At 34.1% G+C, this 13,316-nt stretch overlaps 1 protein-coding gene across 1 annotated transcript in view; it reads left to right on the forward strand.

Moving 5' to 3' along the window:
- Nucleotides 1–13,316, forward strand: part of LOC126941192 (uncharacterized) — a 75,806-nt gene that overhangs the window by 47,398 nt on the left and 15,092 nt on the right. Inside the window, exon 2 of the mRNA XM_050767515.1 lies at nucleotides 12,440–12,562. Coding sequence (XP_050623472.1) covers nucleotides 12,440–12,562 — 123 coding nt within the window. The remainder of the gene's footprint in view (nucleotides 1–12,439; nucleotides 12,563–13,316) is intronic.

A 13,316-nucleotide genomic window follows, 5' to 3' on the forward strand; every position in this document is an offset into this window, starting at 1 on the left:
TACACTGCTACAGTGATAAAACAGGAAACTATCTAGATTTCCTTTTAGAATATTCTAATTAAAACTTAATTCTTTTAATGATTAGAGAACCACCTGGATTAGCTATTCCATCTTGATTGAGTTTTAATAGTTTGTGGTTTTGAGTAATTGGTTTACTCCTAACTTAACACATAAGTATGTAAACATAAAGTTAACTATAGTATTCTCTTGACACCCTTTTAATAGCTGGAGTCAATTTGAAGGAACATACTTTTAAGCAATGTATTATTGTATTTGTGTGGGGGTGTGTATTTTATTCCAATTTCTTTCTTTTGATTGGTATATTTAGACTATTTCCATTTAAGGTAATTATTGAAATGTTAGCACTTAAGTCGCTTATTGTATTATTTGCTGGCTGTTTGGTTCCTCTGTTTCTAGTTCCTTTGTTTCTCTTGATTTATTTATAGTGTCTTTGAGTTTATTTCTTCATATAGTTTTAGTGGTACTTACTCTGGATATTATAATTAAAACTGTGACACATCACAAACTAATAATATCAACTAATGAAAATCTCACTTCCATCTAGGTCCTTTTTGGTTCAATTTACATCTCTAATCCCATTTAATGTACATTTCCCACTTTCAAATATTATTGTCTTGAGTATTAGATGGTAGTATAATTTTTGTTTCAATCATTAAATGTGATTTAAAATATTAAGGGAAAAAAATCTATTTTATACACCCACATTTCTGCTTTTACTGTTGTTTTTCTTTTCTGATACTTTAAGAGTTTTTCTCTCATTGTGTCCTGTCTTTATGAGTAACTTCCTTGAGCTAATCCTTAAAAGTAGGTTTGCTAGCTACACATATTTAAGTTTTTCTTCATATGTGAATGTCTATTTTACTTTTATTCATAAAGGAGCGTTTTTGAAGATGTAGAATTCACAATTGATAGGGTTGTTTTTTCTCTTGAAAAATATAGTGCCTCTTGTTCTGGACTCCACGATTTTGGATAGGCACTGTCATTTGATTTAGTGGTCCTCTCTAGGTAATGCATTGTTTCTCCCTGGTTGCCATCAAGATTTTTAATTTGTATTTGGTTTTCAAAGGTTTAATTATTATGTGACTTGGCATGGATTTCTTAGAATTTATCTCATTTGACATTCTACTTCTTGAATCTGTAGGTTTGTGTCTTTCATTGAATTTGGGAAATTTTCAACTATTATTACTTTGAATATGTTTTCATCCCTACTCTCTCCTAGTCTTTGGGAAATCTGATAATATACATGCCAAATTATTAGGTACAATCCCCCAAACCCCTTAGACTCTGCTGATGTTTTCAGTCTATTTTGTTTCTGCTATTCTGTAATTTCTATCTAGGTCTTTCATATAACTACTACCTATTTCTTTGCTGACATTTTTTTTTTATATTTTGAAGAAATTTTGTAATTGATTCTTGCAGGTTTTTTTTTTTTTTTCTTTTTAGCAGGCATGACTCTTTAGATTTAGCATGCAGGTACAGGCGTACATTTGTATCTGTGGTTCTGATAGAATTTTAATTTTTAAAGCCATTTCAGTGATATTGTGGCCTACTTTGTTTTACTGAGGTTCCTACCTGTCCCTGCTTGTGCTGCCTGACTTGGCAAAATAAGTTTTTATAGGATGGGCTGTCTGGCATCTCTACCACAGGCAGAAGAGTCGCAGCCTGACTGGAACGATGAGGTTCTTGTTTTAGCACGTTTCTATGTGGTGTCCCTTCACCACCCTGACAGCTTTGATCAGGGCAGGGGCTTCTTAGGCTCAGAGAAGTTTCCCTTGTTGTTCTGCTTGTGATCTCTGAGTGATTTCTTTGCCAATGTCCTTCAGTCTTTCCAGTGTCTCTAAGCAAGAGAGGGAGTCTTAAGCTCACGTGGACAAAAAGACTTTCTGGGCTAAGTTGCTTATTGTGTCTGGATCCTCTTTGCTGGTGCTATCCAGCTACCAGTGTCTCCTGGAGAGCCAGGGGACACAAGCCAATGGAACCAAAGAGACTGCCTGGGCCAGGAGCTTGTTTTATCAGGGCCCCTCTTGCTGGTGCAGCATCTTTCCTTAGGTCATAGAGTCTTTGACTAAGTAGGGAAAAAGAGTGCTTCCCGTGACTGCTTATTATTAGTGGGGCTCATTGACTCCCCTTGTTTGTAATGTGAAGTTTGCTGGTGTTTTCAGATGGACTCTTGTAAAATCTGGGTGAGAAATGAGTCTATTTGGGCTGCCTTTTGTTGGTAGTTTGACCCAGAAAACTACATATCTGGGTCACTTTCTCCTAGAAATATATTTGTATGGCTTTGGCATAAGAGTAATTCTGATCTCATTAAATGAGCTGAAAATTATCCTTGTCTCACCTATTTTCTGGAAAAGATTTGTAGAATTAATATTATTTTATTCTTAAATGTTTGCTAGACATTTTAAGCCCAGATATTTCAGCTATTAATAGTATTTTCTCTGGTAGAAGGTATTTAACTTTAAATTAAATTTGTCTAAGACGTATGAGATTATTCAGGTTATGCATTTCAACCTGAATGAGCTATGAGAATTTATTTGTTTCAAGAAATTAGTCCATTTCAATTAAATTGTCAAAATTATGGGCATTTGATGTTTTGACATATTATCTTGTTATACTCAGTGTCTGTGGGGTCTGTAAGAGAGCCTTCCTGCTCTCCTTACTGTTTTACATAGTCTGAATTTTTATATATTCTTTTGTATTTATATTTCCTTTATATTGGTCAGAATTGCTGACAGACTTGTCAATATTACTTTTATTTTTCAAGGAACCAACTTTGCATTTTCTTGCTGTCCTATAGTAGTTTTTCTTCTCTTTTCAATGTCATTAAATTTTTTTCTGATTTTTAAGAAAATTAATAGAACAACATTAGTTTTACAGAAATTGAGTAGATTATAAAGATGATTTCTATATAACCTCTGTACACAATGTTTCCGCTATTATTGTCTTTCACAGGATAAATTTGCCAAAATTGATTAACTAATACTGATACATTATTATTATTAATGAAAACCATAGTTTACATTAATATTTACATTTTGTGTTGTATAAATGCATGGATTTTGACAAATACGTAATGTCATGTATCTTCCATTACAGTATCATATAGAATAGTTACCCCACCCTAAAATCACCTGTACTTCAACTACTCATCCTTTTCTCCGTATCTCCCCCTCCAACTCAGAAAACACTGACATTTTTAGCATCAATATGGTTTTCATATTTTCCAGAATTTTAGATATTTTGAATCCTCCTGTATGTATTTCAGACTGGCTTATTTCACCTAGCAATAGCCACTTAAGATTCCTCCATGTCTTGTGTAGCTCAGTAGCTCATTTCTTTTTATTGCTGAGTAATATTTTATTGTATGAATATATTATAGAGTTTTAAATCAATTTGCCTGTTGAAGAACATTTGATTTCTTCCAATTTTGGGCATTTATGAATAAAACTGCTATAAATATTCATGTGCAGGATTTTGTATGGATGTATGTTTTCGACTCACCTGGGTAAATACTTAGGAACACAATTGATAGATTATAAGGTAAGACAATTTTAGTTTTGTAAGAAAATGTCTAGACTGTCACCTAAAGTGGCTGTACCATTTTGAATTCCCACCAGCAATGAATGAGAATTCCTGCTCTTTATTTTCATCAGCTTTCTTTATTTTCAACTTTGTTGAATTTAAGCCATTTTAATATGGTATATCATTGTTTTGATTTGAAAGTTCTTAATGACATATGATGTTGAGCATTTTTATATGCTTATTTGCCACCTGTTTATCTTCTCTGGTAAGGTTTCTGCTACGATCTTTTGTCCATTTATACATTAGATTGCTTGTTTTCTCATTGTTGCCTTTTTTTGTAAATTGTGGAGACAAGTCTTTTATTAGCTCTGAAGTTTGCAAATATTTTCTCCCGGTCTTGGAAAATATTGACTTGTCTTTTTGTTCTCTGGATAGTGTTTTTCACAGAGCAGAAATTTTTAATTTTAAACAAGAACAAAATCATTTTCTTCTTTCATGATCATGTTTTGATGTTACGTCTAAAAACTCATCAACAAACCTAAGGTCATATAGATTTTCTTCTAAGAAAATCTATCATCTTCTAGAAATGTTACAGGTTTGTGTTTTAAGTTTAGTTCTGTGACACATTTTGAGTTAATTTTTGTGAAAGGCATATAATCTGTGTCTAGATTCACTTTTCTTAAAGATGAAGTCCAGTTGTTCCAAAAGTATCTGTTGGAATAACTATCCTTTATCCTTTGAAATGCCTTTACCCTTTGTCAGTAATTTGATGGGTTTTTATGGATTGATGTCTGGAGTCTGTATTGTATTCTGTTCCATTGGTCTATTTGTCTATTTTTTTCACTGCCAATACTACACTTTATTATTTTCTTATTTGTGCCACAATTATGTTTAACCTTATAATCTAACTTCTTTCTCATAATGCGTAAGGTGAAATCTTGTATTATTTATTTCAGATCTTTCTTCTTTAATGTAATAACTATATTATGTTACTTTAAGAATTGTTTTAGATGCATCCCACACATTTTGATGCTGTATTTTCACTTTCATTTTGATAAAGATATGTTAAGCCTTCCTTGAGACACCCTCTCTGATCCATGAGATTTTTAAATCTATGTGTAGCTTAGTTTCCCAATAATTGAGGATTTTCCAGATATTTTTTGGCTACTTATTTCTTTTTTTTTTTTTTTTTATACTTTAAGTTCTAGGGTACATATGCACAACGTGCAGGTTTGTTACATATGTATACATGTGCCATGTTAGCATGCTGCACCCATTAACTCGTCAATTACATTAGGTATTTCTCCTAATGCTATCCCTCCCCCCTCCCTCCTCCCCACAATAGGCACCAGTGTGTGATGTTCCCCTTTCTGTGTCCAAGTGATCTCATTGTTCAATTCCCACCTATGAGTGAGAACATGCGGTGTTTGGTTTTCTGTTCTTGCGATAGTTTGCTGAGAATGATGGTTTCCAGCTGCTTATTTCTAGTTCTATTATAGTCACAAAACATATTGTAGTCTCAAAACACACTTTGTAGCTATAATAGAACTAGAAATAAGTAGCAGAAAAATATCTTCTTTAAAAAATATTGGCAGGCATGGTGGCTCATGCCTATAATCCCAGCACTTTGGGATGCCAAGGTGGGAGGATCACTTGAGTCCAGGAGTTTGAGACCAGCCTAGGCAGCATAGTGAGACCCCATATGTACAAAAAAAAAAAAAAAAAGAAAAGAAAAAAAGAAAAGAAAAGAAAGAAAAAAATTAGCCAGGTGTAGTTGTGTGCACCTGGACGATTGCTTGAGCCTAGGAGTTCAAGGTTACAGTGAGCTCTGATTGTATGACTATATTCTGCCTGGGTAACAGGAGACCCTGTCTCTGGGGGAAAAAAAAAAAAAAATTGCTAAGGCTTTTTAAAAAAATAGCCACAATATGGTCTATTTTAGTGAATGTTTCACATGCATTTGAGAAAAATGTGTTTCCTGCTTTTGTTGGGTAGAGTCTTCCATAAATATCAGTTCGATCAGATAAGTTGAGTGCTTTTCAGAGCTTCTGTATCCTTATTTATCTTCTAAATATTTATTATGTTAATTAACAAGAGAAGAGGATGAATATTCTGTTTATTTATTGGGGTATTTTTTTTATCTTTTTTTTTGAGACAGTGTCTTGGTCTGTTGCTCAGGCTGGAGTGCGGTGGCACAATCTTGGCTCACTGCAACCCTCGCCTCCTGGGTTCAAGCGATTCTCTTGTCTCAGCCTCCTGAGTAGCAGGCAATTCTCCTGTCTCAGCCTCCCAAGTAGCTGAAATTACAGGTGTGCACCACCATGCCTGGCTAATTTTTGTATTTTTTCTAGAGATAGGGTTTCACCATGTTGGCCAGGCTGGTCTTCAACTACTAACCTCAGTTGATCCACCTGCCTCAGACTCCCAAAGTACTGGGATTACAGGCGTGAGCCACGGTGCCCAGCCTGGAGTTCATATCTTATATCTTCATCTGTACTGCTGTCTTTGGGGAAAATTGCTTCTATTTTATCTTTTATGCTTAAGTCTCAGCCAGTGTCTTCTACATTGGCACAGAGTAAATTTTTATTCAATGCACTTTGTATGAAAAATGTCTTAATTTATGCACAGTTTACTTTGGAAAACTATATAAATGACCCCGGAGATCCTGACTGGCAAAGATGCACTTTTACCCAATAACATTATGGTTTTATACATGCATGTGAAATGGATGAGACAAAGTAGTAAATTAGAAATTAACCTCGAACATTTTTTAGAAATATAATAAAATCAGGTTTCATTGTACAATATATTTTGCAACTCATAGTAACCATATGACCATTTTTAAATTACTTAAGCCTCTCCAGAAAACTCAAAGCACTATCCAAATTTTCATCCGAAATGAGTGAATAAATGCCTCACTACATGCATTTGTATTTTAAGGAGGCAATATCATACATATTTTTCTCTACAATTATACTACCTCCATCTTGCTTATCCAAATTACACAAATATATTTTAATGCATATTTATTTTTGTCCTTTAAACTAGTAGATGTACTGAATTGTATAGTATAAAATAGAAAGCAAATGTAGAATATTAGTTCTGATTAGAATATACTCGTCAATTTGTCCATCCCCTTCCATGTGGCTATATAGAAAAACATTATAATTACAAAATCTCTGTTTCAGTAGAGTAGTTACCTAAAGGTTGTATTAATAGTAACCGGGTTCTCAACAGCTAATGCAATAAATGTCCTCTCTTTCATGTTGCCACTGGGAGTTTATATGTGGATTTTAGGCATTTGAATGCTATAAGAAATCACATTTGGTAATACCTGAATCAGCAGTGGGCTTTAACAGAACCACACGTAAAGTTGCTTTAATTTGCCATCTTACACATTAACAGAGGTCAACTCAGGTGGTAATATTTTACAGAATGGTATATTTTGCAGTCATCTCATTATTAGATGTGTCTCATTTAAGATTCTTAAAGTAGCTTGGCTTTTTTCTAGGCTGTTACTCTTTGCTGTTTCACCGTCTTTGATTATTCCTCCCTCTGCATGTATTGAAATGAAATGCCTCAAGGACACCGTGATGGTAACACCGAGCAACATTGTTTTCTATATCTTGGGGAGGATATTGTTAGACCACTAGGCAAAATAGAAAGGTGGATTTAATTTGCATCAAATAAATATATTAAAGTTAAATGAATCAAAGATGCAAATACGTATTAACATCCAGCTAAGAATGCTTAGGAATTGTTTTACTTCTAAGTATTCAATCCCATCACCTCTACAGAAAGAAGTGTGGCAATCTCTTCTCCAGCAGGGCATGTGTCCTGTCAAAACATTGTTACTTTGGATACAAGGTCAGAATGTAAAACACATGTCAAGGCCATTGCTTCCTGCTCCTCTGTGTAGTGTAGCAAGTTGTAAGCATAATATTTTCCTGATTCATCTTCCTTAGACAAAATAAGTACTCCTTGGTTTCTATGATTTAAACAAAAGGAAAATAAGAAAGAAAGTATTGTTTTGAAGGGAAGCCTTTTAAAAAAGTAATTAAATAAAATTTTCCCTTATAAATTTCAGTGTGCTAAAAATATTTCCATGAACTGAATATTTACTACATTTGGATATTATATCATTTTTCTGCAAGCATTATATGCACAGGCTTAAAGATCAAGTCCTTTTTCTAAAAACCGCATTAGATAATTTAAATTACCAATTCTGCAACAACCAAAAATCATGCAATCAGCAACACTATTTAGACTTATTAATAATCTAGATGATAAATCTAATCAATTAAAATTTCCATGATCAGTTGTGATTTTCCAAGATTAATACCAGTATTTGCTCATCTTTTCAAGCTCTCTTATTGTGAAGTAAGACATTTATTTCTGTAATATGACTTTTTTTCACAATGATATAAACTGAAGTTTGAGTAAACCTCTTAGATTATATTTGAGAGACGTGTTTGAAAGGAGCCTTCATATGTAAATTATTTGGGATTTCTTGTTCTGAATAGCAAGAAAATCATATTTTCTGTGACTCAAACAATTGTGCCTCCATATTCATGGGTTCTGCATTTGTGGATTCAACCAATCACAGACTAAAAATATTTTAAAATAAATTGCACTTGTACCGAACACGTACAGGCATTTTCTTGTCATTATTCCATAAACAATTCAGTATAACAACCATATATTTAGCATTAAATTTTATAGGTAATCAAGATAATTTAGAGCATATGGGAAGATGTGTGTAGGTTTTATGCAAACGCTGTCATTTTATGTCAATGACTTATATCAATACCACAGAGTTTGGTATCCAAGTGATATACTGGAACCAATTTTCCATGGATACCAAGGGATGACTGCAATTATATTTCTTCAAGTATATGAACACATTCTACTTTTTGATTTTTAATTCAAATTGATTATTGCAAATCAATTGCCTACATATACATCACTAGGTAACTACAAATGGGATGGGTTTATCTTTCATATCAGAGAACGTATGAATCATTAATAAATATTTTCTTACATAATTCGTTGTCAGACTTCATTAGCTAACTACTGTGTCAAAGTACCAAGGTATTGAAAACCAAATTAATTTTACATTTAATTATTGTATTCTAACATCTATTGATTTTCATTCATTCACTCATTCATTACAAAATTATTTTGCAAATAAATAAATGAATGATTTTCCTTCTCAAGACCTTCCATATCCTTCAATATTAATATTAGAGAAAAACTAAATGAAAATAGATAATGTTGAACAGTATACGACCTGAAGCTAAATGATCTATTGCTGAATTCGCAGGTATTAACAGCAAAATTTCAATTTACAAAGATTAGAGAGAGCTTAAAATATTTTTGAAAATCACAGATCTCTTCCATAAGGAAAGGTAATTGAACATAAAATTTAGAAGAGGGAAAAAAGTCTATGAAGTAAAATCACCATATAATAAGATAAAAGACAACAAAACAGGAAAAAATTCTATGAACTAGATGTGGAACAAAGACATTATGGTGAATAGGCAGAATATAATATGGGCATTAAACCCATATTTACAAAGAATGAGATAGCTACAACCATTAAACATTAGAAATACATTTTCCCTTACTATTAATAAAAGAGTAGACATAAAACCACAATAAACCATTTTACCTGTGAGATTGGAAAGTATCAATAGAAATATCAATACCCATTTAGGAAATGGAGGATGAGGGAATGAACAATCTGTATGATTTAGATTGTAAATTAGAAAAACTTTGTCATATAAATTTATCTTATCCTATCAAAAGCTTTTAAATTGTCTTCATTATCAATGCAAATGCCCATCAATGATAGACTGGATAAATAAAATGTCGACATATACACCATGGAATACTATGCAGCCATAGAAAGGAGTGAGATCATGTCCTTTGCAGGGACATGGATGGAGCTGGAAGCCTTTATCCTCTGCAAACTAACGCAGGAACAGAAAACCAAACACTGCATATTGAATAATGAGAACATATCTACACAGGGAGGGGAAAAACACACACTGGGGCCTGTTAGGTGGTGGGATTGGGGGAGGGAGATCATTAGGAAAAATAGCTAATGCATGCTGAACTTAATACCTAGGTGATGGGTCGATAGGTGCGGTGCAGCAAAGCACCATGGCACATGTTTACCTGTGTAACATACTTGCACATCCTGAACATGTACCCTGGAACTTAAAATAAAAATAAAAAAGTAAATATTAAAAAAAGTTTAATAAATAAAGATGGAGCAAAATATAAAGAACGCTGAATACAGAGCTAATTTACAGTTAGGGAAGGTAGGATAAAGAGTTATTGATAATGGTCAAAATTTATTTTTAAATAAATGTTTTAAAACTTGGTATTTGTGTAAGTTGAAGGATTGTGTTATAGCATATATTTCTTACAATATATAAAACATTACAGTAAATATTAACATTAAATAATTCCAACTGATAATTTTAATTAGTTCTTAATTTACAAAGAAACTACAATTGATCAAAGCTACAGTAAAGATGCCTAGGCACTTACAACCACAGATAAACATCATTATTAAATAAATAAAATGAAATAAAATAAAATGCCTTCATTTACCTCCAGTGTTCATAGTTTGCTTGTGATATCACCTTTGTAATCAGAAAATACTATATAACAATGGTCATGCATTTTTATGAAATAAACAATGAGATATCACTTGTAAAATAAGTTATTTCTCTGCTATGCGGTTAGAATCAGAAGTTTATACTAAAGGATTTCTTCTCTCTTTCTACTATCGATTATGATCACAGCTGTCACTAGCATTAACATTGTGTGTATCATCACTTTCCTGCTTTAAAAAAATAGATAATGGAAATGTAAATGACCAATTATGGCTTATTATTTTCTGAATGCCAAATTAGTTTTCTCCTGGTTATGAGATGGGAATAATACACATACACATGTGCATGCATAGTCATTAACATAATATATATGGCCTCTATAATCTTTTAATAGAAACTGCATCTCAAATTTCTGTTACATGCTCAGTGTGGCAGAGACAGCTATTGGTTATGTAATATTCATTTTCCCTTTCTTTTATAATAGTAAAATCCTAACATTACCTGGACATATGGTCATTACCTGGACATATGAACATCCTGAATAAAAGCTGAACTGAAAAACCTGATAGCTTTCCTCTGAAGGTTCCAGGTTGGATTTAGATTCCACCTAGATCTACTGCCATGAGTTTTGCAAGACACAAGGTAGCAGGACTTTGCATCTGTTTCTTGTATCATGATTGGTTTGAGCTTTAAGGTTTAGCTATGGCCACAGAGCCAAATGCTTGTTAACTAGTCAGCAGCATTATAAGCATAAAAGAGTAAAAATCAAGGTAACCCCGTCCTTCCTTTTTATTGGAGTCTAATAGACCTTAAATCGATCTGGAGTCAGTATTCTTTGTTTCAGTGAGGCTTCCATATTCCCTACTGTCTTAGCCAGCTTGGGCGGCTATAACAGAATACCAGAGACTAGGTGGTTAATAAAACAAACATTTTTTCTCATAGTGCTGGAGGCCAGGAAGTCCAATATCAAGGCAGATTCCGTGTCTGGTGAGGGTGCTCTTCTCGATTTGCTGACAGCCATCTCCTTGTCTCTTCACATTTTCTGTGATTTGAGTGATGGCGTCCCCTCAGAAATTCATGTTGAAACTTAATCTTCATTGCAACTAGGTGCACCTTTGGGAGGTGACTACTTCATGAGGGCTTTACTCCTATGAATGGAATTAGAGCCTTTATACAATGGCTGAAGTTTAAGGGGAGTTCTTCCTTGCCCTTCCATCTCTTTCATTATGTGAAGACACAGGATATCTTCTTTCCATAGGATGTAGCAACAAGGTGCCATCTTGGGAGCATGGAGCAACATTCACCAGACACCAATCCTGTCAGCTTCTTGACCTTGTACTTTCTAGCCACCAGAAACATGAGAAAGAGATTTGTATTATTCATACACTACCCAGTCTCAACTATGTTGATAGAGCAGCACAAAGGTACTAACAAAGCTTGACTAGGAAAAGGAAAAAGAGGAGATAGTAAAACAGAGATAGAGAGAGAGAGAAGAGAGATGAAGAGAGAATTAAACTATCCTATCTCTCTTCCTTATAAGGGCATTAATTTCATCATAAAGTCTCCACAATAATGACATAATTATAGTCTTGCATCACATGATGACATTTCAGTTTACTAAAGACCACAGATATGAGTCCCATAAGATGCTAATACCATATTTTTACTGTCCTTTTCTATGTTTAGATAGGTTTATATATACAAATAATTATATTGTGTTGCAATCACTGAAGAATTCAGTACAGTAACATACTGTACAGGCTTGTAGCCTACTACGATGTTTACATAATTACAAAATCACCTAACAATGCATTTCTCAGAATATGTCTCCATTATTATTAGATTCTTGACTATTTTAGTCAATCAACAATTAGACATATAAAAGTAAATCCTTCTTAACTTACCAAAGTATAATTGAAACAAGAACTCCTATTTCTTTCCATGTAAAGACTATGGATTATTTTAAGTACTATTACCTCCTTCTTAAATTACTTGCTATTTTTTGCTATGTATTTTGATTCTATATATTTCCAAATCTAACAAGACATTATTATTGTCATCATTCTTGCTGTTGTTGGATTGTTGGTTTATGCAGTCAATATTTGTAAAGTCACTCTTTTTTCTTCCCCTGAAAATGCCTTTACTTCACTTTTCTTCTTGCAAGATATTTATGACAGCCACAGAATTCATGGTTGGCAAAGGTTTGTTTTTAGTACTTCAAGATACCACTTCATTGTCTTTAGGGTTGTGTTTTGTCTTGTTTTTTTGAGATGGAGTCTTGCTCTTGTTGCCTAGACTGGAGTGCAATGGCGTGATCTCGGCTCACCCCAACCTCTACCTCCTGGGGTCAAGCTATTCTCCTGCCTTAGCCTTCCGGGTAGCTGGGATTACAGGTATGCGCCACCACTCCTAGCTAATTTTTTTTTTTTTTTTTGTATTTTTAGTAGAGATGGGGGTTCTCCATGTTGGTCAGGCTGGTCTCGAACTCCTGACCTCAGGTGATCCGCCTGCCTTGGCCTCCCAAAGTGCTGGGATTACAGGTGTTTGCCACCACGTGCTGCTGTGTTCTTTTATTTTTATTTTTTTATTTTTTTATTTTATTTTATTTTTTTTTTTGAGACGGAGTCTCGCTCTGTCACCCAGGCTGGAGTGCGGTGGCCGAATCTCTGCTCACTGCAAGCTCCGCCTCCCGGGTTTACGCCATTCTCCTGGCTCAGCCTCCCGAGTAGCTGGGACTACAGGCGCCCGCCACCTCGCCCGGCTAGTTTTTTGTACTTTTTGGTAGAGACGGGGTTTCACCGTGTTAGCCAGGATGGTCTCGATCTCCTGACCTCGTGATCCGCCCGTCTCGGCCTCCCAAAGTGCTGGGATTACAGGCTTGAGCCACCGCGCCCGGCCGTTCTTTTAAATTAAATACATAATCATTCTAATTTTAGTCCCATTGCAAGTAATAATGTCATTCCTTAGCTTTCCTAAACTCTTTCTATTCATTTTTGGTTTCAAGTAGTTTTCCTATGATATGTCTAAGAGTAGTTTTCTTTGCATTTATCCTAATTTGGGTTCTCATGCATCTTGAATTTCAGTGATTTTCTCTTCAAACATTGTTTCTTCATTCACACTCTTTACTTTTCTCTATACTTAAGTCAA

The sequence above is a fragment of the Macaca thibetana genome, chromosome 18 (assembly GCF_024542745.1).
Source record: "Macaca thibetana thibetana isolate TM-01 chromosome 18, ASM2454274v1, whole genome shotgun sequence".
Lineage (NCBI taxonomy): Eukaryota > Metazoa > Chordata > Mammalia > Primates > Cercopithecidae > Macaca > Macaca thibetana.